This window comes from Cricetulus griseus, chromosome 6 (assembly GCF_003668045.3).
Source record: "Cricetulus griseus strain 17A/GY chromosome 6, alternate assembly CriGri-PICRH-1.0, whole genome shotgun sequence".
NCBI classification, from domain to species: Eukaryota; Metazoa; Chordata; class Mammalia; order Rodentia; family Cricetidae; genus Cricetulus; species Cricetulus griseus.
In genome coordinates this window covers 122,294,218-122,321,714 of record NC_048599.1, presented here as the reverse complement: position 1 = coordinate 122,321,714, position 27,497 = coordinate 122,294,218, and the positions used below count along the sequence as shown (strand labels likewise).

The window sequence follows — 27,497 nt, the reverse complement described above, 5'->3', positions numbered from 1 at the left end:
CCGGAGTCAGGCTCAGACAGTCATCCATCAATGACTTTCTAGACAGTTCAGGATGCCAGGTCTCCTCTCAGTTCCAGAAATATGACTCAGGTTCTATTCTTCTGACCAGTAATGAAGCGTTCCAGCCTATTGCCTGGCAGGCTGTAGACTATAAGGGGAGGGGGGGGCAGTTCAGCCCCAAAGTTTTCCAAGCCTACTAATGTCTACTTAAAATACTCCTTGTTACTGCAGGGTATTCCAAGGCTATCCAAATGTCCTAAGACTCTCTCAAAAAAAAAAAAAAATTATTTTTGCAAAGCTGGGGAGCGGGGGGGGGGGGGGGGAGAATGTTCTTCCTCGCTGGATTTGCCAACCTACATCCACTTTTGTTTTAAATTTTCTACACAGACTTACTTGGCAACGTTTGGGACAAACTATGCAATGCTATCACAATCAAGTTAAAGATTAATGTTAAAACCACAAACCCCAAATTTAACAATGCAAACAAGGACCTTCAGGAGTTCTCAGCGAATTCCTGATGGGGTTCGGTTTTCTTAAATGGCTTCTGAATCTGCACCAAATGACACAAACTTCCTAACAGAAAAGTGTTGGTGACTGGCACAATAAACGAACTTGCTTTCTGAGAAAGTGAATTTAAAACGTGGGTGCTCATCCCGCTCCCTCTGCTCTGGTTGCCAATGCAAATGAGTCAGAGGGCTTCTTGCTTCAGACACTGAACTAATTGTGTAACTAGCTCTGCAACGGAAAGTGCCATTGGAGAGTACATGCTGACCTCACAGCCGAAAAAAACTATTTAAAAGATGTGGAAACCAGATGTTTCAGCCGCATTCCAGCTGCTACTCTGAGAATTTCTCGTGGACAGCCCCGACACTGTAAACGGCTCTGCAACTGAAGATATGGTCGTCCTCATTTGCTTATGCGTCTTGCTGTGGGAAGAGGTTCATGGATGGGGATTCAAGAATGGAATCTTTCATAACTCCATATGGCTTGGTAAGAAACTTCACTTGCTGGCTTCGTGTTGGGAATGTCGGATCCTTTGACATCACAAAGGACTTAATCGAAGGAGTAAAATTTTCTAGCATGTTCAAGGCTGATGTTTTCACAGAAAATTCTTTAAAAAGAGAGATGCTGACTGACATGCCATTAAACAAAGGAAGTTTGCTTTTTAAACTAAAGGCTATTCTTTTACACCAAAAAACAGGGGTTAAGATGTGTTATTGTGAAAATATATGTTAAGATTTTCAAAGCAGACATGATAGCTCACTGGTGGGTATTCCTATATGAAACTAAGTGAACAGCACAATAGGATTTTGTTGTTGTTGTTGTTATTATTATTATTATTATTATTATTATTATTATTATTTCAACTGCATTCACAGTAATGAGTTCAGGTAAGATGGGAGGGAGATGCAGAACTTCTACAACAGTTCTGAACTCCATGTAGGGTACATCTTAATTTTTCTAACCATCTTTTGACTGTCTTAAAAGACTAGAATGTAATGCAGGAAAAAAAAATTTTAAAAATGCTTTGTACTTTTAATGTATTCCTCAGGCTTTGGTTCTTTTTGTCATGTAAGTACTTTCCTAGACCTTTGTTTAAATGAGGCAAGTTCTTTTTGTTGTCTTGTTAAATGTAAGGGATTACTTAGGCTAAACACTAAAGATGAACAATAGACCAATAAGTGACTATTAACACAGAGATGAACATTAACTCATTATTGTACTCAAAGCAATAATAGAATCCTTATGATTCAATTGAGGTTGTATTTTGTTCATTATTGTACTTAATAGAGAATTTTTTCTTTTGATTGTTTGGTAGGGGGTCATATTATTCTTGCACAGAATAAAGAAATAAAGAGAAAGCAAAATTAACCTAGATCTTAGTTTTATGCTTGCTAGGCAACACATGGTTGTAGTCTCTGTTCCCCTTTCAGTGGGGTTCTCTTTGGTAGTAATTGTAACCATGAGGACTTCATTAAAAAGCTGGATCTGAAAAGCACAGCCTTGCTGCCTCCTTTTCCAGCTCAAGCCAGTAACTAGTTGCAGTGTGACCATTTAGTCAAGATGGGCTCTGAAATTAATGTAGTCCACACAGTCCAACTGAGGAAATATATACACGTTTGTCAGAAATGGAGAAAACACCATAAAGCTAGGAAGAATTAAAATCATATGGGGATAGTTTGAAATGCTATCAAATTCTCCTGGGATTGAGTAATTTGAAGTCATTGTTTTTGTAATGAATGTGTATGAACAAAAATGTAAACAGGGATAAAAAGCAGTTCTGCCCCCAGCATTGGAGAGAAGCAAGCCAAACCTTTGTTAAGGGCACACACGGATCAGGAGTTTGAGACCCCATCAAATGCTTCGATCTGGAACAAACGACTGACCTGTCAGCCCAGCACAAATTGTTTACAGTTGGTTGGATCAATATAATATTAGTGCCTATTTAGGAAGAAAAGACAGTTGGATTTGAAGGGAGGGATCTGGTACCAACTGTGAAGAACAGGACATTTGAACTCTGTGACTTCTAATTTCTTAACGGCAACTTAACAAGAAAGCAACTAATAGACAAGAGATGTCACTCAGTCAACATGGATCTTGAACATTGAGAGAACAATTATTTTCATTCTTTGCACTGAGTCTGCCAAAGAGGGACAATTACATACCATAAGCTCCCAGTGGGGTGCATTAACTGTCGTTATTCCCATTTGCTAGATGAGGAAACTGAGGCCCAAGTTTCCTCATCTAGCTTACCTAACTGTCTACAAGCTTACCTAACTCCTCCCAGGAAAACTGGCAGAAACCAGAGCCTATAGTCCACTGTTGTCATTTGGCAATGGGAGAAAAAAAATTCAGCTTTTTTTAATTAAGTGGCAGAGTAGGAATATTAACAAAATATTGTTTCTTTAGATGCATGCATCTTCTAAATGTTAGAGTTTCCTTGTACTAAGTTTCATCTTAATAGCTTTAAATTCTAAACCCAGAAATATTTTAAGTAACAAATAACACTTTAAAACAACAATAGTCTTGATTTTGTACTTCCAGTACATGAGTGGTTAAGGTAGGAAGATTGAGAGTTCCGGGGTAGCACGGAATACAAAGCAAAAATTAGCCCCAAAACTAACTAAATAAATAAATAAAGTTAACAAATATACACTCAGACTGCTGTTTATAATCATCCCTAGGCAGGATCAAATGTACAGCACTCAAGAGGCAGGCAGATCTCTGTGAGTTTGAAGCCAACCTGATCTACATAGTGAGTTTCAGGCCAGCCTGATCTGGGAAATGACATTGTCTCAAAACAAACAAACAAACAAACAAACAAACAAAGAATCCAAAGAAACTTCATGTAGAATTGTTCCTGAGAAAGAAGTTCTGTAATCACCAAGACTCAAGAGGCTGAAGCAGAACAATAGAGACTCCAAGGAAAGCATAGGCTACATAGTGAGACTTTCTCACAAACTATTCCATTAACTTCCTTAGTTAGTCAGTTACGTACATCAAGAATTCTCAGTGTGCTTGCTCATAAGGCAAAAACGGAATAGAAATATTTAACAAACTGAAATTATGGCACATGAAGTTTGTTGTTTCAGTTATAATAATCTTATTACCCAGACACATGTCACCAGTTTCCAATAGTTTTTTTTTTAATTACTGATAAGAAAATTTGAAATTATTTTCTAAAACTCTTTGCTAATCTCTCCCCAGAAATGTATTTCATGTTTGAAGTAAAATATTAAGGAAACCAGTTTGAGGAAGAGTTGGCATACATTAAAATAATTTGTATAATTTTTTCTAAGTTTTATTTTTAGCAATATTTACTATTTTATGTGCATTGGTGTTTTGCCGGCATGTATGTCCATGTGAGAGTGCCAGATAACCTGGAACTGGAGTTCCAGACAGTTGTAAGCTGCCATGTGGGTGCTGGGGATTGAACCCAGGACCTCTGGAAGAGCAGTCAGTGCTCTTAAACACTGAGCCATCTTTCCAGCCCCAATAACAATATTTATAATAAATTATTTAATTAAGCATTCATCCTTTTTCTATACCAAAAGGCATAGTGTCTAAGATAAAGATACTTAGTGTGGTGATACATACTTTAATTTTCTCACTTAAATGGCTGATACAGGCCAGCCTGGGCCATATACCAAGATCCTACGTAAAAAACAAAAAACAACTAACCAAATAAACAAACAAAACGGCTGAAGAGATGGCTCAGTGGTTAAGAATAGGATAAAAATAAAAAGAAAGGATAAAAATTCAATTCCTAAGACTCACCTGGCTGTTCAAACCATCTGTAACTCCAGTTCCAAAGGCTTCAATGCCCTCTTCTGAATCCTCAAACACTAGGCACACCTGTGGTACACAAATATACATGCACGAAAAAACACGTATAAACATAAATTTAGAATTTTTAAAAACTGATGAATATACTTTAGTTGCCCACCCATGCAAATCTTTGAGGGACAGGGCTTGTTCCACAACACTTAGGAAAATTCATCAATCTACATGCTTAAGAGAATAAAACTGGAAATTAATGAGTGTATTGAGGCTTTGCCACATGAAGGGCACCAGGGTAGCAGGTCATTTACAAGGCAAAAATCATCTCCACTGGTAATCATCTGATGTTGCTAATGTTTTCTGGTCCATAAGTGTGGGCTATAAACTCAGTTGGTAGAGTGCTTGCCTAGCATGAAAAAAAAAAAAAAACAAAAAACAAACAAACAAACAAAAACCCTGGTTAGATTCCCCAGTACCATGTAAAACCAAGAGTTACATGCTTGTAGGACCAGCACTCGGAGGGTAAGGTAGGAAGATTAGAACTGAAGGTCTTCCTCAGCTATATAGCTAATTAGAGGTCAGCCTGGGGCACAAGAGACCTTGCATCAAAATAGAAAAAAATGTCAAAATGACTGTTGTCTTCTCTAAGTGAAGGGCCTTTACCATATAATTTATGACAATGGGAATCTTTGGAGTCTAGGAAAATATGAAACAAAACCAGCATATTTTCCCTTCAAACTGTGGCAGAGTCAATTTTAGTTTGGGGAAGAGAAAAATGAGTTGAATCAGGACATGTTTCTGGATGTATGTCTCACAGTGTGCTGAGGCATCCAAGAATTCACTGGGAACATCTCCACAGTGGCTGATGTGGCAGATCAGTATACAAATATACTCAATAGTGATCTAGACAGTTGGGTGGTACTGCTAGCACTATTGGAGATAAACTTGTGACTATTGTCCTGGGAACTCTTCAAACTGTTTCTATGGAGACATCACTGCAGTACCCAAACAATTCATTGAAACAGTGACCTACTGGAAGACAGGGTGTGTGTGCCTTGCCATCTCCTAAAATATGCTGGAGACAACATGTGAACAAAAAAATAAAAAAAAGCAGAGATGTGCCAATTTTTTTTCTTTGCTGTGTTCAAATCTCTTTTCTTTACTGTTCAACTTGCTTGTTGGGTGTTCCTTCAGATTTCCTCACTGTTTTGAAGTTCTTTACTAAATACTCAACTATATCATCTAGATCATCTCCTCAAATGGGCTTGTCTGCCTAATTTGTGAGCTTCCATATGAAGTCATTTTCCACTGGTTTATTTTGCTTTCTAAGCTTCCTTCCTTCATCTTTTTCCTTCATCTGCTTCCTTCATCTACCTTTCCAAGCTTTTAAGACTTAAAACCAGGGGCTGGAGAGATGGCTCAATGGTTAAGAGCACTGGCTGCTCTTACAGAGGATCAGAGTTCAATTCTCAGCACCCACATGGCAGCTTACAACTGTCTGTAACTCCAGTTGCAGGGGATATGACACCTTCACACCAATGCACATAAAATACATTTAAATGAATTATTTTTTTTGAAAAAGACATAAAGCCAAAAGAATACCAAAACTTTATTACTTGTGGTTAGTCTAGAAATATAATGTATTTTAAAAACTTCCTTTCACGATATCAGAAACAATCTAAACACCAGTCTTTATACGTCCTCTGTTCCCCCCAAAATTCCCCCTCATTCTTTTTCTCCCTGAAGTTTTCTAACAATAAAAAGTTAACTACCATGGCAGCTGACCTAGAAATTTCTTTGGCAAGAACATGTATCTGATGTAATCTTCCTACTGAGGCAAAATTTCCTTTGTTCTACAAGAATGGATAATAGTGCATTGATGCCATTTTGTAAATTCACAGAACAAGCAGCGGGTGTGTACCACCGAGAAGCTCGGGCTGGCAAATACAAGCTCACCTATGCAGAAGCCAAGACTGTATGTGAATTTGAAGGTGGCCGCCTCGCCACCTACAAGCAGCTAGAAGCAGCCAGAAAGATTGGTAACTAACTTGATAACAATTTTTCTTCTTATTCACCCTTGGTGAGGGGATTCTGCCCCTCCTATAACCCTTGTTAAGACTTTTCTCTCAAACCCTTTGGGATTGTTCTTTATGTTATGAGACTATCTTTGCTTTCTGGGAATTCCTTCATTCCTTCAGCCTAGAGTCAGAAGCTCCTAGTAACAGCATCTCATGGGGGGTTGGATAGCATCCAGTGAAAACTAAGAAAATAAAAGTCATGGCAGAGATACAGTGAGTTTGAGTAAGGAGCTGACAGGATACTACCCATCAGAATGAGCTTTGTGAGGAGAGGGAGCCTCCAGACAACATCAGGGGCTGCAGGGAGACATGACTGGGACTTGAACAGTGAGGGAACAGAAAGGAAAAAAGTGAGGTTTCAGACTTTTGTAGATTCCTCGGGGGACCCAGGACCCACTCATGTGATTTAGTCTGACTTAGTCCAGGTGACTCCTGGCACAGAAGTGAGTCACATACTAGACAGGACCACAAACTTACCTTGCAGCTGCAAAGGGAAGGTGTTACAAGGCCATAGCACAGCATGGCTCCTCAATTCTCTGTCCCCAAGATTTCTAAAGGGGGGAGGGTAGATAGAAGGTCTGCGATCTAAAAATAAGCAGCGAAGGAAAATAAAGACCCCCTTACCTTGTTCTCATTGAAACACTGTGTATTAATGTTCCTGTAATTGGTATTCACTTAAAATATCGTTCTATCTACCTTGACATGTGAATGTTGGTTTCCTTGGGTATTAAATTCTGCAATTTTCCAAATATTTACCCAGACGGGGTCTCTGTGACCACCACGGTCATTAGAATAACATTCCAAGGGATGAGAGATGGTAGTTCGTTTCAACATGACTCAGTAGCTGGTGTTGGTTCAAACTTTGGGAGTCTGACCCTGAGTGGTTTATTCTAGGCATATTTAAACACAACACAGCTGGTGATAATTAACCCATGTGCACAACAAAGCTTAAGATGTGATGACATGGAAACTCTGTAAAGTACATATGATATCTTCCATAAAAATGGGTCTATAGATTGACTACATGTGGCACCTTCCATAAAGATAGAGTCTATAGATTGACAAGGGTCACAGAAAGGGTCTGGAGAAGGATCCACTGTGGTCTCAGCCACATAGATAGCACCAAGGTCTCTAGGCTTCTCACTTCCGTTCCCAGACTTCCTGGCAGAAAGCAGGTTGTACATCTTTCTCTCTTTGAAGAAACAACCCTGTGTGTTTAACATTCCTGGTTCCCCTAGGAATTTATCTGTGAGCACAAGGACCTCAACGCCTTCCATGGTAGTAAAAATATTATAATTTAAGGAACTTCTTTCTTAGTTTTTTGTTTTGTTTTGTTTTCTGTTTTCAAGATAAGAGTATCACTATATAGTCCATGCTGGCCTCAAACTTGTAATCTTCCCAGTGGGATTATAGGTATGTACCACCATGCCCAGGCGTTTGTAAAAATACGTTTTGACAGGAAGAGAATGTATCTGTACTACTGTACCACAGTATTAAAAACTGTGAGGCAGTGATGGAGCACTCGGGAGGCAGAGGCAGGTAGATCTCTATGAGTTCGAGGCCAGCCTGGTCTACAGAGCGAGTTCCAGGACAACCTCCAAAGTCACAGAGAAACCCTGTCTCGAAAAAACAAAAAAAGAAAAAACAAAAACAAACAAAAAAATCCAACAACAATATATATATTAGAATATATTAGACACAGGTTAATTATGACCGGTTGTGCTGTGCTTAAAATTTCCCTATAATGGTAGGGGAAAAACAACTTGGAAGATGATGCCAAGAGGCCTCCTGAAAACTCCAGCAATTAACTGCTACTGTTATTTGGGTGTTTGGTCAGTTGTTTGGTTTTTGTTTGTTTTGTTTTGTTTTTGTGAGTTTTGTTTGTTTGCTTTGAGACAGAATCCCACATAACCCACATTGGTCTCGATGCGTAACTGAGGCTGATATTGAGCTAATCCTTCCTCATCCTCCCAAATTTATGTCTCACTATATAGCTCCCAGAGTGAAACTTGCTTGTAGACCAGGCTAGCCTTGAACTCACAGTTATCCCATCTATCTCTGCCTCCCAAGTGATGGGATTAAAGATGTGTAGCACTATGCCTGGGTGCTACTATTTGCTTCTTTTACAAGAAAGCTGGCTACCCTCTCCTTTGAGTCTCCCCTTCAGAACTCTCTTCCTTATAGGCAAATACCTGACAAAGCCCATGCTATTATTATACTTTATCCAAGACAAACACATAGCTGTAAGTTATCCCACAGCATTAGTAAGGGATTCTTTCCAAGATCACTACTGACAATCAGAATCCAAGGATGCTCAAGTCCTATGGATCAAACCCAGGACCAGACCCTGTTGCTCAGGCTCAGGCATGCCACCACCAACCTACACCCACAACTCCTTTTTGTTTTAGTTGATTGTTTGCTTGATTGGTTTTTATTAGTGGTTTTTTTAATTTTTTTTTTGAGACAAAGTCTTGCAGGTCTCAAATTTGTGATCCTCCTGAGTATTGATATTAAAGATACAAATACCCTCTGTATTTTAAATCAGAGATTACTTAGAATATCTACCATAATGTAAGCACTGTATAAAGATAGTTCTGGGACTAGAGAGATGGCTCAGAGGTTAAGAGCACTGGCTGCTGCTCTTCCAGAGGACCCAGGTTCAATTCCCAGCACCCATATGGCAGCTCATAACTATCTGCAATTCTGGATTCAGGGGATCTGACACCTTTATACCAAGGCCAAGAAAATGAAGCTAAATAAGTTGGTTTGTTTTTTTTAAAGATAGTTCTGAAGAAATAACTACAAGAAAAATGTTTGCACATGTTTAAATGGACTTCTCTGGCAGGGCTTAATTTAGGGCATCATGCATGTGAAGCAAGTGCTCTGTCACTGAACTGCACCATCTCAGATGCAGAACTGTAAGGAGGCAATTTTGATTCCCGGTTAGTTGAATTCACAGACGGATGGCTACAGGTTTTTAATCAAATGTGCACTCAGTTTCCTCAGACAACTGCTCAAGGATCTGAAATCAGGTGGTTCTCATACTCACCATGGAACTTAATCTTACTCTCCCTGCATTTGTTTCTGTTTTCAAATAGGCCCACTAGCTAGTACAAGACAGAATTCAAATTTCATAGACAGGCATGGTGAGGCTGTAATCCTATATAGTACTTCAGAGGTGAAGGCAGGAGCATTAGACATTCTGGGTCAGCCTTAGCTAAATAGTTTGAGGCCAGCCTGGGGTATATGAGATCCTGTCTTAAGGAAAAACATAAAAGTAAGTGGATTGTAGTGGTGCATGACTTTAATCTCAGCACCCAGGGAGCAGAAGCAGGGGGATCTCTGTGAGTTCAAGGCCAGCCTGGTCTACAAAGTGAGTTCCAGGACAGCCAGGCCTGTTGCACAGAGAAATCCTGTCTCAAAAAAAAAAAAATGAGAGAAGAAAAAAAGGTATGATTTATTTGTATTCAAACTTTGGTTTGGTTTGGTGTTTTGTTTTGTTTGCAGCACTAGGTATTTAACTTAAGGCCCAATGCTTGGTGCTTATTCTATGTAGCTAGTCTGGCCTTGAACTGATCCTTCTGCTCAGTCTCCAGAGCTACAATCAAGGGGTTTCTCATTCTATACAAAGTGGGTTTGGCCACTTGAGAAACTTACAGTAGGAAGTGGTTGCCTCCTCCTACCAGGTTGGGGACATTTTTTGAGTGAATCCACAAGCTTCTCTCCCTCTTTCAGGATTTCATGTCTGTGCTGCTGGATGGATGGCCAAGGGAAGAGTTGGATACCCCATAGTGAAACCCGGGCCCAACTGTGGATTTGGGAAAACTGGTATTATCGATTACGGAATCCGGCTCAACAGGAGTGAGCGATGGGATGCCTATTGCTACAACCCACATGGTTAGCTCTTCAAAATGATAATTCTGTATTTGCAAAAATAGTTACACAAACAACAGCAAAGCAGTTACCTACCAAGAGATTACTAAAAGGAAACAGCTTTTCTGTCTAAAAATGAGTGAATGTGGTGACCGTGATGATGATAAAATTATGCCTACCATTCATAGGTCCTTCCTTGCTCTTCAGGGCATTGCATTGTGTTCCGTCATTCACACTAAAGGAGAGGTAATCTTTGTTCATGCTCTTAGAGAAAAAAGCAGACTCTTCTTGTCAGACCTATTCTCCCAGACAACACAATGAAGTGTTATTTATTATGTTACACAGTCTTTCTGGCATTTGCTAACACACTACTGTGATGAAGTATTGAATCTACCGTATGTGGAATTCCATATCACAGTAGAAGAGTGATAGCAATATGCTAGGCTCCTGTCACAGCACTGTTTAATGGTCCTGACCATCAGAGAACAGTCTTGTGTGTCCATGAGCAACTTATAGCTCCAAATGAAGTGGATTCCAAGTTGAAAGAATTTTGCTTAGAGCTGGATACTACACTCATTCGAAACAAGTAGGGGCATTTATCACAACACTTCGATCTACAAATCACTTAGGTTCCTTGGTTTGTTTGTTTGGGCATTGTTTTGTTACTGCAGTTGCTGTTTTGAGGGTTTTGTTTGTTTGTTTTGTTTCCTTTTTTTTTTTTTTTGTCTTTGTTACTTTAGATAGGGTTTCATTGCTTGTCCCTGGCTGTCCTGAAACTCACTATGTAGACTCAAATCAATTTGTACATACTGTACATACTTTAAGTTTCAGTCCCAACCTGTGCTATACTACTGTATATTTAGTCATTGTTAACAATCATTGCCAGACTCTAGAGTAAAATCAAGAATGGTGGTGAATGGCTTTAATCTCAGCTGTCAGGAGGAAGGCAGAAGCAGGCAGATCTCTGGAAGTTTGAGGCCAGCCTGGACTACATAGTGAGTTCCAGGCCAGCCAAAGCTGTATAGTGAGACCCTGCATCAAAAAAAGAGATGGTTGTAAGCTACCATGTGGTTGTTGGGACTTGAACCCAGGGATGCTGGAAGAACAGCCAGTGCTCTTAACCTCTGAGCCATCTCTCCAGTCTCAAATGTTTTGGTTTCTAAGGCAGAGTTTCACTGTGCAGCAAAGAATAGCCTTGAACACCACCTCCCCTTTCTCAACAGGGTCTCACCCTGGCTGGCCTTAAACTGACTATGTAGACTAGGCTGGCCTCCAATTCAGAGATTTGCCTACCTCTGCTTCCAGAATGCACCACTATCGACAATACTTATGAATCTTGTCTTCACCAATTAGAATCCTAGTCAGGCCTGGTGGCACTTGGAAGGAGGATCAGGGTTCAAGGCCCATGTAGCAAGTTCAAGGCCATCTTGGGCTTTATGACTGGACTACATAGTGAGTTCCATGTCTTTAACATGGTTCCTTGTCTTTAACAGACATGTAACCGTATTAGTAGCTACTTATTGAGTATATCCTTGTGTGACCTTCGACACTCGCTGAATCCTAGCACTCCATGGACTGAGGCAGGAAAATCAGGAATTTGATGCTAACCTGGGCTATAAATAGAATTTCCATTTTTTAATAAAAATAGTATTTTTAGAAAAGTTTTCAAGCTAGAAAGATAACACAGTCAATGAAGTACTTGCTTTGTAAGCACGAGGAACTGAATTCAATATCCAGAATGAATTTTCTGTTGTTGGTGATAATCATGTTCTTTGTTTTTTTTTTGAGACAGTGTCTTTTTATGTAGCCCCGACTTACCCGGAATTCCCTATGTAGAACAGGCTGGCCTCAAATACACAGAGATCTGCCTCTTAGGTACTGAGATTAAAGCCCAGAACTCATGTTTAAAAAATAAATGGAGAAACAAATTAAAAACACCCAGTCATGGCTACACACACTTATAATCCCAGTACTGGGGAGGCAGGGACAGGAGGACCCTGGGGCTTGATGGCCATCCAGCATAGCCTACTTGTTGAATTCCAGGGTAATGATAGACCCTGTCTTTAAAAAAAAAAAGTAGATAGTTCCTGAGAACAATACCCAAAATTATCTTCTAGTCTTACACACACACATTCACTAGCACACACACACACACACACACACACACACACACACACACACAAATGCACACACACACACACACACACTCCCCATCAAATGATACCCAGAGTGATCGCCTCCACCAAATAGGCTAGGTTTTTTGTTTTTTGGGTATTTTTTGTTTTATTTTTCGAGATAAGAATTTCTATGTGTATCGCTGACTGTCCTGGAACTCACTTTGTAGACTAGGCTGGCCTCAAACTCACAAAGTTCTGCCTGCCTGCCTCTGGAATGCTGGGGCTAAAAGCTTGTGCCACCACACCCAGTAATTTTAGCTTCCACATTCTACCACCTCTAGACAGACCTTAACTCACAGAGAATTTAAAATTGCCCAACCTCTTCCATAGTTTTCTCTCTAGGTCATGTTGTAAATCATCAATCCTGACTTTCTTTGGGTTTAGTTTTTGTTTTTTATTTGTTTTTCTTAACATGGGTTATATGACATACTGCAGTTTAAGAAACAAATGATAGAAACAAACAAGAATCTGCCACCAAATCCTGAATTCTACTGTTCTAGAAAGTACAGACTTGGTGCTGCAGTATCTCTTAGTAGTATGACCTGTGCTTAGCTCTTGTTAGGTTTGGCTTAAAGCTTCAGTATCCAAAAGAGCAAGGGAAAAGCAAATGTGGCATAGCACACCAATAATCCATCCTAGTAAAAGAGATGGACATAGGGAAGACTGTCACAAATTCAAGGCTGTCCTAATCTTCCTTGGTAAGTTCCAAGCCAGTCTGGGGACTCTGTCTCAAAAGGAGAGAGAGAAAGAGGAGGCATAGATTACAAATTATTTTAATTAGATTAAAGTGACTTTTTTTTATTTCAAGACATGTTTCTCTCTGTAGCCCTGGCTGTCCTAGAACTCACTCTGTAGACCAGGCTGGCCTTGAACTCACAGAGATCATCCTGCCTCTGCCTCCAGAGTGCTGGGATTAAAGGTGTGCACCACCACTCAGTTAATGTGACTTTTATAAAAAGATCTTGCAAATAGAATTTACAAGATCTATTGGTATAAGTGAGTGGCTGAAGGCAACAGTCTGGCAACTACTGGATAAAATCCCCATCATCTTGATTAGACCATTGGTAGCATGAATATGTATTTGGCAAAATACACCAAAGTATTTATAAAAGGTTTGTACATTTTATGCCTTAAAAAATTGAAGCAAGGAAAAATGCAAAAAAAAAAAAAACCAAAAAAACAAATGTTGTTATTTTCACATTTAAAAATTCACAAGTAGTCCATGTTCAAATTTTAGAAAATTTAGGAATTGGACCTGTAGGATGGCACAATGTGTAAAGGACTTTGTCACCAAGCCTAATGACCTGAGAGTTTAACCATCACTGTGACTCCTGGCAGAAGGAGATTGAATCCTGAAGGTAGTACACACATGCACACACACACACACACACACACACACACACACACTAAAATTTTCAAGCTTAAGGCTGGAGAGATGGCTCAGCGGTTAAGAAAACTAACTGTTCTTCCAGAGGTCTTGAGTTCAATTCCCAGCAACCACAAGGTGGCCCACAACCATCTTGAATGAGATCTGATGCCCTCAGTTGACATGAAGGCAGAAGACTGTATACATAATAAATAAAATCTTTAAAACAATTTTTTTCAAGTTTAAAGAAAATTTAGAAACTACTATTAGCTGTAAGCATATACAATGTACTATGGATAATATAGTTCTTTAGTATTTTATATAAAAATAATAAATAATGTCTAAGTAAACTTTCCTTTCCTATTTCAGCAAAGGAGTGTGGTGGTGTCTTTACAGATCCAAAGCGAATTTTTAAGTCTCCAGGCTTCCCAAATGAGTATGACGATAACCAGGTCTGCTACTGGCACATTCGGCTCAAGTACGGTCAGCGAATTCATCTGAGCTTTTTGGACTTTGACCTTGAACACGACCCAGGCTGCCTGGCCGACTATGTAGAAATATATGACAGCTATGATGACGTCCATGGCTTTGTAGGAAGGTGGGTAATGCTTCCCACACAGGATCATCAGGGGATTTACAGTGTTTATCTCATGCTTCTTTGGTTTTCTCTCCGTTGTTCCTACAATATTGTTGATACTCAAAATTTCTACTATCTCCATCAGAATTTCTACTCTCTCCATCAGAATTTCTACTCTCTCCATCAGAATTTCTACTCTCTCCATCAGAATTTCTACTCTCTCCACTAGAATTTCTACTCTCTCCAACAGAAACTGTTGCTTTTTTCCCCTCTTCCTCTTCTTCCTTGTCTTCTTCCTTTCAAGCCTACTTTTTTTTTTCTTTGTTTGTTTTTGTTTTGTTCTCTGTGTAGCCCTGGCTGTCCTGGGACTAGCTCTGTAGACTATGCTGGCCTCAAACTCACAGAGATCCATCTGCCTCTGCCTCCCAAATACTGAGATTAAAATTGTGTGCCACCACAGCAGGGCTCTGCATTGCAGGCTGGCCTTGAACTCATTTTGTAGTTTAGACAAGCCTTGAACTCCTGATTACCCTGCCTCTACCTCCAAAGCATTGGGATTATAGGCATGTTTATAACCTCTGGCTTTCATATAATTTACCAACAAAGATTTTACTTAATTGGCTGTACCTATACTAATTACAAAAGCAGTGAAGCTGCCTTTGATTGTTGATTTATAAAACCTCATTGTCTAGTCAAAACCTCACATGACTAAAGACACAGGAAATGAATTTTCCATTAAAATGGTCAAGTCAGTCTCTTCTACTCTCACTCTCACCTTGTGCACAAAGTGATTTTTCTGTAGCCCACGCTAGCCTCAAACTCACTATGTATGGAAGAATGACTTTGAACCTGGTTCTTGTGCTCCACCTTCCAGTCTGTGACACCCTGCCTGGTTTATTAGATGCTGGGGGTGGAACCCAAGACCTTGGATATTCAAAGCAACCACTCTACCATCTGAAATACACTCCCACCCTACTTCTTTTATTTTTCAACATGGTGGGACATAATCTTTTTGTGTTCCCAATCCAATTTAGGCAGGAGGGAAAGTGGAGATCTTGCTCTGTAGAGGGTCAAATGAAAGTGGTAATAATCTGATTTGCTACTGGCATAGTAGGCTCAATGTTGTCTGTGTATTCATCTGAGAGTTTGGGGTTTTGACCTTGAAGATGATCCAGATTTCTTGGATAACATTGAACTCATAGAAATCTTCCTGCCTCAGCCTCTTGAGTGCTGGGATTTGGGGCATGATCCAAGATGCCCAGTGGGTTTTTGTTTGGTTGTTTTGGATTTTTGTTTGTTTTGGTTTTGTTGTTTATTTGCTTTGTTTTGTTTTGGTTCAGTTTGGTTTTTCTTTTTTTTTTTCTTTTTTTTTTCCCAGACAAAGTTTCCCTGTGTAGCTTTGGAGCCTATCCTGGCACTCACTCTGGAGACCAGGTTGGCCTCGAACTCACAGAGATCCACCTGCCTCTGCCTCCCGAGTGCTGGGATTAAAGGTGTACGCCACCAATGCCCGGTTCAGTTCTTTGTGTAGATCTGGCTGTCCTGGAACTATACAAGGCTGGCCTAGAACTCATTGAGATACACCTGTCTCTGCCTGCTGAATGCTGGGATTAAAGACATGCACCACCATTGCCTGGAAAATGCCTCATGTTAATCCCGAGATTTGCTGGAGAAAAATCAATTCTAGCATTTTGGGCCAATTTTGAAATAAGCTTTACTAAAATATAAAATACTGACCAAGATGGACTTTTGTCAGCACCACTCCTGGAAATACCCCAGCTGAGGGGCCCCTAGACACATTTTTTAAAATTTATTTTTCTTTAAATTAGAAACAAGGCTGGGTGTTGGTGGCCCAGACCTTTAATCCCAGCACTCAAGAGGCAGAGGCAGTTGGATCTCTGTGAGTTTGAGGCCAGCCTGGTCTCCAGAGCGAGTGCCAGGATAGGCTCCAAAGCTACACAAAGAAACCCTGTCTTGAAAAAACAAAAATAAGCAAAAGATAGATAGATAGATAGATAGATAGATAGATAGTTAGATAGATAAATACATTAGAAACAAGCCTGATTCACATGTCTCCCTCTCCCTCCTCTCCTCCACTGCCCCCCCATTTTTTATGTCTTATTATTTATTGTATTTATATGTGTAATTTTCCGTTATAGTATACTCATCCTTTCTCTGGAATTATTGTAGCTTTAGAAAGCTATAAAACCCTGTGTATTTTTAAATAATTCATAAAGGAATTATTTCAAGTCGTGAGTCAGAAGAAAAACAGACTCTTATACCAATATGGTCTACACTTAGATATTTCATACCTGTACTTTCCTGCATTTTAATTAGTTTATCCTATAGCTTGTAATAATACCATCAACTAAACATCCACACAGCCTATCACTACCAAAATGCTGTGAGTAAAGGCTGGGACCAAGAACACAGGCAAGTATTCTATCACTGACTCCATGCCTATTCCTCATAAAATTCACAGCATTAAGAAGAGTATCTGAGGGATGGGGGGTGAGGGGAGGGAGAGGGAGAAGGGGCTTACATGTGAAACAAGCTTGTTCCCTAACTTGAACTAATAAAAAAAAAAAAGAGTGGTGGTGGTGGCGCCATCTGAGTCCCAGTGCTCAGATGGTGCTCAGATGGTGGAGGCAGGCGGATCTCTGTGAGTTCAAGGCCAGACTGGTCTACAGAGTGAGTTCCAGGACAGGCTCCAAAGCTACAGAAAAACCCTGACTCAGAAAATAAAATAAAATAAAAAACTGTGAGACTAGGTGTTATGGTGCACACTATAAGTATACTACTCAAGAGGCAAAGGCAGACAGATCTCTGTGAGTTCAATGCCTGTCTGGTCTATGTAGTAAATTCCAGAGTATCAGGATTATGTGAACCTGTCTCAGGGAGAAAAAAGAAAGAAAAAAAGAAAGATTCTGAGATTAACTAAAACTACATTTCTTTCCATCTTTACAAATCCAAGTTAAAAACAAAACAAAACAAAACAAACAAACAAAAACAACTTATTCCAGCATTGGAAGGCAGAGGAAAACAGTCCTCTGTGAGTTCTAGGCCAGCCCAGCCTTATCTACATATTAAGTTCCAGGACAGCCAGGGCTATATAAATGAGACCCTATCTCAAAAAAAAAAAAAAAAAAAAAAAAATTTTTTTGATTTGAGAAAATTGAGCCACTATTGTGGGGAATAAAATATTTTGTCATAAATAAGAGTTACATCAATAGTTGTGTGCTTCTTTTGTGTGTGAACTCTTACTTCTAAAAATTCTCTTTCAGATACTGTGGTGATGAACTTCCAGAAGACATCATTAGCACAGGTAAGTCCCAAATTACAGCAAAACATAAATTGGCTTTTTCATAGCGCCCTCAAAGTCATTATCATTCACCCTTTAAAACAGAGAACTAAGAATGGTATGTTAGCTTGTGACAATGCCAGTTTCTATTCTTAAGATTTTGGCAAGCTCTGTAATCAAAATGGTCTGTGTGGACAGTTTTCATTGGCAGGCATCAGCTCGAATCCACAAGTCCCTAAGAACTGCTGTTGGCATCCCCAGGAGTTTGGAGTGGTAATAAATGAGTGGGGACTGGCACTGTCTCCATAGTAGAGCGTTCACTTTGCACATGCAGTGGCCCTAGATTTGCTTCCCAGCACAGCAAATAACAACAACAATAATAATAATATTGTTGGTTGTGAGCCTAGCCTTTAAGGGCTGAGCCATCTCTCCAGCCCAACAACAACAATAATAATGATAGTAGCTGGAAATAGCCATTGATAAAACACTGAAGTGAATTGTCGAGTAGTTAAACACAGCATCCATCATAGTAAACAACTGCATCATTGTATCACATTTGTATTACAACATTCCTTGCAGGGCCTTGTGATACTCTCAGCAGCCATTGCATAAGAAAAGGGAAGTGCTGGGCTACACAGAGATAAAAAGGTTTCTTGATTGGCAGCCACAGGAAACTTTTAGTATGCTAATTTATGTAGTGAATCTCAAAAGGCTAGCTTATAATAGGCAATGCCTACTAAATCACACAGGCATACACACCCAGAGTTATTTTGTATGCTTATGTTCTAAGAAGTAATGCCCTTTTAAAGATGTCCCTTAGTAACAAAATTTGATCACAATAGGCAACACTACTCTGGAAGTTACCCTAAACTGCTTTTGAATTTTTTTTTTTTTTTTTTTTTTTAGCAAAATCCTTTGTTTTCTCGGAAGTCTGTTTTCTTTCTCTTCCCACTGACAGTTCTTGGCATTCTGATAGGTTGTTTTCTCTCCAAGTCATAAAATTATCACAATGCTTTGCACCTAAGAACAGCAGCGCTCCAAAGAGGGCAAGCAGCTTTAAGTCCTTTTTAACAGCCTCCACACCCTGCCTGCAGCACTCTTGGTTCTGAGGTGTCATTTTTATAAGCTGTGAAGCATTCTACTCTCTCCTTCAATGATTACTGTTTAAACTTTATGTATTACTATTACATTCTTTCCAAGAAGGGAAACCCACTATAAACCTCTTATTTTTCTAATCTCAAGGACATATTTTATGGTAACAGAAGATTTGAACAAGTGTGGCTTTAGAGCTTTACAAGGTTGGCTTTTGAGCTTTGGGGCATAAAAACTTCTCAAAAAACCAACAGCGGTGCTGGGTATGGAGGCAGAGGCAGGAGGATCACCCAGGAACTTTTTAATTACTTTATTTAGTTTTATTTAATTTGCATTGGTATTTTGCCTTCATATATGTCTGTGTGAGGGTTAGAGGTAGATCTTAGAGACATTTGTTAGCTGCCATGTGGGTGCTGGGAATTGAACTGGTGTCCTCTGGAAAAGCAGTAAGTGCTCTTAACCACTGAGCCATCTCCACAGCCCCATATACTTGTTTTTTAATTGAATTATGGGTTGAGGATTGAAGTTAAGAATGGCTTCCTGGGCTCCCAAGATAGCTCAAAGGTTAAGAGCTTTTGTTCTTCCAGAGGTCCCAGCATTCACATAGTGGCTCATAAGCAGCTGTAACTCCAATTCCAGAGGTTCTGACGCCCTCCTCTGACTCTTCTTTGGAGTGCACCAGGCATTAGTGTGATGCACACATATACAAACATGCAGACAAATACTTAAAATGGCATAAGTAAATATAAAAATAAAATAAAAAACTTTTAAAGATGGCTCAGCAGATAAAAGTGGGAGGAAAGAATTACCTCCACAAATTTGTCCTCTGACCTCGCATGCATCCCATGGCAAGTTCTCACACAGACAAGCATCAATAACACAAGTGATAGTAATAATTAATGTTTTATTAAATCTTTCCCCCTGAAATATCCCTGCATGTTATTTGAACATTTTCTGGTACACATGTTAAGTCCACATTTTAAGTCCAGTCTAAAAAGTAGGCATCTAGGTTTATTTCTTAGCTTTCTTTTTTCTTTTGTTTTCTATTAGTTGATGATTGGTTTTATTTTATTTTTTGAGACAGAATCTCTCTCACTATGTGTCCCTATCTGGCCTGCAAACCATTATGTGGACCAGGCTAAGCCTTGAACTAACAGTCTGGTGAAGGCATGTGCCACCACACCCAGCCCTAACTTTGTGCCTTAATAATGTAAGGCTTATTGTTCCCCATCAGTTATAGTTATAGCCCATCCACACATCATGAGCTTGAACTACTGTCATGCTCTTATAGATCTGTGGATCGGTCCATAAGGAGAACTTTTTTCCCCTTGTGGTGCTAGGGATCAAATCCAGAGCCTCAACATGCTAAGTAGGCACCCTATTTTAAAATTATGTTTATTGATTGATTGATTTGCATTTCATTCAAGGGGCATAATAGTGCAGGCACACTGAGCCCTGGAGAGTTTTCTAAAATAGAAAAGACATTTCTCACGTGAGATTAGAGTCCTGGAGTTAAATATAAAAGTCCTTCACTAGGCACTGGTGTCACAGACCTTTAATCCCAGCACTCAGGAGACAGAGGAAGGCAAATCCCTGAGTTCTGAGGCCAGCCTGGTCTACAGAGTGAGTTCCAGGACAACCAGGAACATTGAGAATCTGTCTGAAAAACCAAGTTTCTCAGTAGCTCCACTGGGAGTGACAACCACAGACTATAAAACTTGAGAATGTACATCTGGACTCTGGAGTCTTATTCATGTCTTTATGTATTCTTTTGTGAGATGGTAAGTCATTGAATCGTCAGACAAATCAAACTGGAGTAACCTCTTTGTTCTTATGTGTGCCCCTCCCCCCAGGAAATGTCATGACCTTGAAGTTTCTGAGTGATGCATCCGTCACAGCTGGAGGTTTCCAGATTAAATACGTCACAGTGGATCCTGCATCCAAATCCAACCAAACCAAAAATACAATTACTACTGGAAATAAAAAACTCTTAGCTGGAAGATACAGCCATCTATAAACATTTTTAAAGAAATGTTCAAAACATACAGTATTTATGTTTGTAGCTTGTGGAACTCCTTTGTTCTCACTTTTGTATTTTATTATTAACATGTATTTATTATTTTTCCAAATGTGAAAGCAATATGTAAATGTAGGAAAAGTTGAAAAATACTGAAAACTTCAAATGAGTAAAAAAAAATTTCATAATTCTACTCCATAGAAATAATTGGTGTTTAAGATTTTTCAGTGTTTGTCTTCCATTTGTTTTTCTACTTGTAGTATATGTATATTTGTGATTATATGTATTTGTATTTGAGTTTTGGCATTCTTGCATTATGTATAGTTTTGTAATGTTAACATTTACAGCTTGAACAATTCCTAAGATCACTGAATTTTCTACAAAATGGGACTTTGAGCAGCTGTAAATATCTCCTAGTACGATCGTTTCCTGCTTTATTCATAAATATTGCTGTAATAAATAATCTTGGACACAAATATCTTGCAGGTCTTTAGTTTTATGGGGACATAGGCCTAGATGTAGAAATACGAATCAGAAGCTAATTAAAATAGACTCTTTTTTAAAGTTTTTAATGGGGGGGTGTGCGCATGCGCACTCTCGTACACCATATGCACACAGGAGCCTGTGGAAGTCAGAAAAGGATATCAGATCCCCTGGAACTAGACTTATAGTCGTGAGCTGCCATGTGGGTTCCGGGACCTGAACACAGATCCTCCGGAAATGCAACAAGTGTTTTTTAACCACTGAGCCATCTCTCCAGACACAGAACTTTTCTTCTTTGCTTAGAAAAAACAAAGACACAACAGTGTAGTCTGGTTGGTAATTTGGCTTTTAGCTCTCTCTGGATTCATTTCAGGGTCAGACAAATAGTGTAAGTGTTCAGGCATTACACTGGCATGCCCCTGTCACTTGGCAAAATGCACTCAGGCAGTACCTTGGTCAGCCCAGAGTTCCATGGTTGCTTAGTCTACACGCAGGTGCAAAGGACCCCTTTAAAAGAAAGGCCCCTTCCCATTTATGCTCTCTTTCCCTCTCTCTTTCCCGCTGACCCCATGGGGCAGACAGCACTTTTCCTGTCTCCCTCTTCTCTTCTGTCCTCTCTGTGTGTCTCTGTGTCTCTTTACCTCTTTTCTATTTCCTTCCCCCTCCCCTCCCCTTTTAAATAAAACTTCTCACTTAAGCTCCGTCTGCCTGGCACGCTTGTATCAAGTGTCTTGTGTCGTGTTGTGTCTGTCACCCCCTCTTCCCCACCCTGGCCTGCCATGGAATCTGCCAAGGTTACCCTCCTGCTTTATCTTAACAGTCAGCCCAGTGGCTCATGTGGCCTGTTCTGCTGGGCCTCCTGTGAGTCTTAGTCACACTGTGAGATTAGATGTTCTGGCGTGGAGAGGTGGTTCAGAAGTTAAAGGCACATACTCCTCTTGCAGGGGACCCAAGTGCAGTTCCCAGCATCTGTGTCAGATGGGTCATAATCACTCTGTAACTACAGTTACAGGGTATCCAGTGCTTCTATACGTACCCACACTTATGTGTATGTATCTATGTATAGACACATATGTTATTTAAAACAATAAATATTTTAAAAAGTGATTAGGAGCTGGAAATATGGTTCAACAGTCAAGAACACTGGCTGCTCTTCCGGAGAACTTGGGTTCAATTCCCTGCAACCACACCGGATGTTCTCAAAAATCTGCAACTCCAGTCTCAAAGGGTGTGATGTCCTCCTCTGGCCTCTGATGCCACCAGGCACACATGGTTCACAGACACCTGCAGGGATAAAAATAAACAACACATAAACAAAACAGAAACTGGGCATGGTGGTGCACGTCTTGACCAAAGAAAACCTTAAGTCCAACAAATCCCTAACACAAAATATCCAGGAAATATGGGACACCGTGAAAAGGCCAAACCTAAGAATAATAGGTATAGAAAAAGGTGAAGAAACCCAACTCAAAGGTGCAGAAAACACATTCAACAAAATCATAGAAGAAAACTTTCCCAACCTAAAGAAAAACATGCCAATGAAAGCACAAGAAGCCTACAGAACACCAAATAGAGTTGACCACAAAAAAGTCCCCTCATCCCATAATAATCAAAACACCAAACATACAAAATAAAGAAAGAATATTAAGAGCAGCAAAAGAAAAAGGCCAGGTAACATATAAAGGCAAACTTATTAGAATTACACCTGACTTCTCCATGGACACTCTGAAAGCCAAAAGGTCCTGAATATTCTACAAACACAAAGAGACCGAAGATGCCAGGCCAGACTACTATACCCAACCAAGCTTTCAATCACTATAGATGGAGAAGACAGATATTCCATGACAAAACCAGATTTAAACAATTCATATCCAGCCTAATCCAGCCAGACAAAAAGCACTGGAAGGAAAACTCTAACCTAAGGAAGTTAACTATACCCACAAAAACATAGGCAATAGATAATTCCACTTTACAAAAAAGCCAAAAGGAAACTTGGGGTAAATACACACACAATAGCACCACCACCAACAAATCCAAGACAAACAAGAATTAACATTCAATAGTTCGATATTAATTTCTCTCAATATTAATGATCTTAACCTGCCCATAAAAAGACACAAGCTAACAGAATGGATATGAAGACAGAATCCATCTTTCTGCTGTATACAAGAAACACACCTCAACTTCAAAGACAGACCTTGCCTCAGAATTAAGGGTTGGGATAAGATTTTCCAATCAAATGGACACAAGAAAAAAGCTGGTGTAGCTATCCTAATATGTAACAAGTTAGACTTCAAGCTAAAATCAATCAAAAGAGACTAAGAAAATCAATTTATATTTATCATAGGAAAAATCCATCAGGAAAAAGTCTCAATTCTGAACATCTATGCCCCAAATACAAAGGCACCCTCATTCATAAAAGAAACATTACTAAAACTCAGATCACACATAAGACTTCACAGTTATAGTGGGAAACTTCAACAACCCACTCTCACCACTAGACAGGACCACCAGACAGAAACTTAACAAAGAAACAAAGGAACTAATAGAAGTTATGGCCCAATTGGGCTTAACAGACATCTATAGAACATTCCATCCAGTGCCACATGGAAACTTCTATAAAATCGACCACATACTCTGCAACATAGCAAACCTCAACAGGTACAAAAAAATTGGAATAACCCCCTGTATCTTATCAGTCCACCATGCTTTAAAGTTAGAATTCAACAACAACACAAATTGCAGAAACCCTACAAACTCATGGAAATTGAACAATGCCCAATTGCACCATTCCTGGATCAAGGAAGAAATAAAAAAAGAAATTAAAGACTTCTGAGAATTCAGTGAAAATGAAGACACAACATACCCAAACTTATGGGACACTTTAAAAGCAGTGCTAAGAGGAAAGTTCATAGCACTAAGTGCCCACATGAAGAAACTGGGGAATAGTCACACTAGAGAATTAACAGCACAACTGAAAGCTCTAGAACAAAAAGAAGCAAACTCACCCCAGAGGAGTAGATGCCAGGAAATAATCAAACTGAGGGCTGAAATCAATAAAGTAGAAACAAAGAAAACAATACAAAGAATCAATGTAACAAAGAGTTGGTTCTTTGAGAAAATCAACAAGATAGACAAACCTTTATCCAAACTAACCATGCAAATTAACAAAATCAGAATGAAAAGGGAGACATAATGGACACTGAGGAAATCCAGAGAATCTTCAGGTCATACTTTGAAAACCTGTACTCCACAAAACTCAAAAATTTAAAGGAACTGGACAATTTTCTGGACAGATATCACTTACCAAAATTAAATCAAGAACAGATAAGCAGTTTAAAAAGACCTACAACCCCTAATTAAATAGAAGCAGTCATCAAAAGTCTTCCAACCAAAAAAAGCCCAGGGCCAGATGGCTTCAGTGCAGAATCCTACCAGAAATTCAAAGAAGAGCTAATACCAATTCTCCTCAAATTGTTGGACACAATTGAAGCAGAGGTTCATTGCAAAACTCTTCTTTTTGAGACTACAATTACCTTGGTATCCAAGCCACACAAAGACACAACCAAGAAAGAGAACTACAGACCAATATCCCTCATGAACATTGATGGAAAAATACTCAATAAAATACTGGTAAATCGGGGGCTGGAGAGATGGCTCAGCGGTTAAGAGCACTGGCTGCTCTTCCAGAGGTCCTAAGTTCAATTCCCAGCAAACACATGGTGGCTCACAACCATCTGTAATGAGATCTGGTGTCCTCTTTCAGCCTGCAGCATACATGCAGACAGAACACTGTATACATAATAAATAACTAAATCTTTAAAAAAAAAAATACTGGTAAATCTGGGCTGGAGAAATGGCTCAGAGGTTAAGAGCACTGACTGCTCTTCCAGAGGTCCTGAGTTCAATTCCCAGCAACCACATGGTGGTTCACAACCATCTGTTATGAGATCTGGTGCCCTCTTCCGGTGTGCAGACATACATGGAAGCAGAATGTTGTATACATAATAAATGAAATATTAAAAAAAGAATGATATCTTAAAAAAAAAATACTGGCAAATCGAATCCAAGAACACATCAGAGAAACCATCCACCACGATCAAGTAGGCTTCATCCCAGGAATGCAGGGATGGTTCAACATATGAAAATCTAACCATGTAATCCACCATATAAACAAACTGCAAAAGAAAACCACATGATCATCTCACTAGATGCTGAAAAAGCCTTTGACAAAATCCAACACCCCTTCATGATAAAGGTCCTGGAGAGATCAGGGATAACAGGAACATACCTGAATATAATAAAAGCAATACACAGTAAACCAACAGCCAACATCAAACTAAATGGAGCAAATAAGACAACAAAAGGAGATCAAGGGTACACAAAATGGAAAGGAAGTCAAACTTTCATTATTTGCAGATGATGTCAGTTTACATTAAGTTACTTGAAAAACTCTACCAAGGAACTCCGACAGCTGATAAACACCTTCAGCAAAGTGGCAGGAATGAGATTAACTAAAGAAAACCAGTAGCCCTACTATATGCAGACAATAAATGAGCTGAGAAAGAAATCAGAGAAACATCACCCTTTACAATAGCCACAAACAACATAAAATATCTTGGGGTGGCCGGGCAGTGGTGGTGCACACCTTTAATCCCAGCACATAGGAGGCAGAGGCAGGCGGATCTCTGTGAGTTGGAGACCAGCCTTGTCTTCAAAGAGAGTTCCAGGACAGTCTTCAAACATACAGAGAAACCCTGTCTTGAAAAACCAAAATGAAAAATAAAAAAACAAAAACTTGGTGTAACACTAACCAAACAAGTGAAAGACCTGTATGATAAGAACTTTGAGTCTTTAAAGAAAGAAATTTAAAAAGATACCAGAAAATGGAAAGCATGGGATCTCCCATACTGTTGGATAGGTAGGATCAACATAGTAAAAATGGTAATCTTGCCAAAAGCAATCTACAAATTCAATGCAATCCCTATCAAAATACCAGCACAATTCTTCACAGTCCTTAAAAGGACAATACCCAACTTTATATGGAAAAACAAAAGACCCAGGATAGCCAAACAATCCTGTACAATAAAGGAACTTCCAGAGGCATCACCATCCCTGACTTCAAGCTCTATTGTAGAGCTATAACCCTGAAAACAGTTTGGTATTGGCACAAAAATAGGCAGATAGACCAATGGAATTGAATTGAAAACCCTGATATTAACCCACATACCTACAAACACCTGATTTTTGACAAAGAAGCTAAATCTATACAATGGAAAAAGAAAACATCTTCAACACATGTGCAGGCATAACTGGAGGCTGGCATGTAGAAAATGCAGATAGATCCATATCTATCACTATGCACAAAACTTATCCAAATGGATCAAAGACCTCAACATAAATCCAGCCACACTGAACCTCTTAGAAGAGAAAATGGGAAGTACCACAATAGAGGGAGCCATTATAGGTTTAAAGAGAATTCTGGCACTAGGGAAATGTCCAGAGATCTACAAGGATGACACCAACTAACAATCTAAGCAATAGTGGAAAGGCTACCTTAAATGCTCTTCCCCTATAATGAGATTGATGACTACCTTATATTCCATCCTAGAGTCTTCATCCAGTAGCTGATGGAAGCAGAAGCAGACACCCACAGGTAAACACTGCACTGAACCCCTGGAATCCGGTTGCAGAGAGGAAGGAGGGATGAGCAAAGGGGTCAAGACCAGGCTGGTGAAATCCACAGAAACATCTGACCTGAACAAAGAGGAGCTCATGGACCCCAGACTGATAGCAGGGAAACCAGCTTAGGACTGTTTCTGACCCCCTGAATGTGGGTGTCAGTGAGGAGGCCTGGGTAATTTATGGGGCCTCTGGTAGTAGATCAGTATTTATCCCTCGCATATGAATGGACTTTGGGAGCCCACTCCACATAGAGTAATACTCTCTCAGCCTAGACTCACGGGGAAGAGTCTAGGCCCTGCTCCAAATGACAGCCTTTGAAGATCCCCATGGAAGGTCTCACCCTCCCTGGGGAGCAGAAAGGGGATGGGATAGGGGGTTAGTGGGAGGCAGGGGAAGAAGGGAGGGAGAGGAAACTGGGATTGACCTGTAAAAGAAGCTTGTTTCTACTTTAAATTAAAAAAATAGAAAAAATAAGTTTTTAAAAGTAACAAATGATCACAGCTTGGGGGGGGGGAGAAAAAGAAAATTAAATTCACTAATGAATATATGGAATTGGAAAAAAAAAAT

General features: G+C 39.6%; 1 protein-coding gene across 1 annotated transcript; it reads left to right on the top strand.

Annotated features, from left to right (window-relative positions):
• The first annotated feature begins 753 nt into the window (after nt 1-753).
• Tnfaip6 (TNF alpha induced protein 6) lies at nt 754-21,238 on the top strand. Its single transcript, XM_027420446.2, has 6 exons — nt 754-990; nt 6,183-6,320; nt 10,095-10,256; nt 14,145-14,373; nt 17,637-17,677; nt 20,599-21,238. The coding sequence occupies exons 1-6, from the start codon at nt 897-899 to the stop codon at nt 20,760-20,762; spliced, it is 828 nt and encodes a 275-aa protein (XP_027276247.1). The 5' UTR covers nt 754-896; the 3' UTR covers nt 20,763-21,238.
• Nucleotides 21,239-27,497: the final 6,259 nt, after the last annotated feature.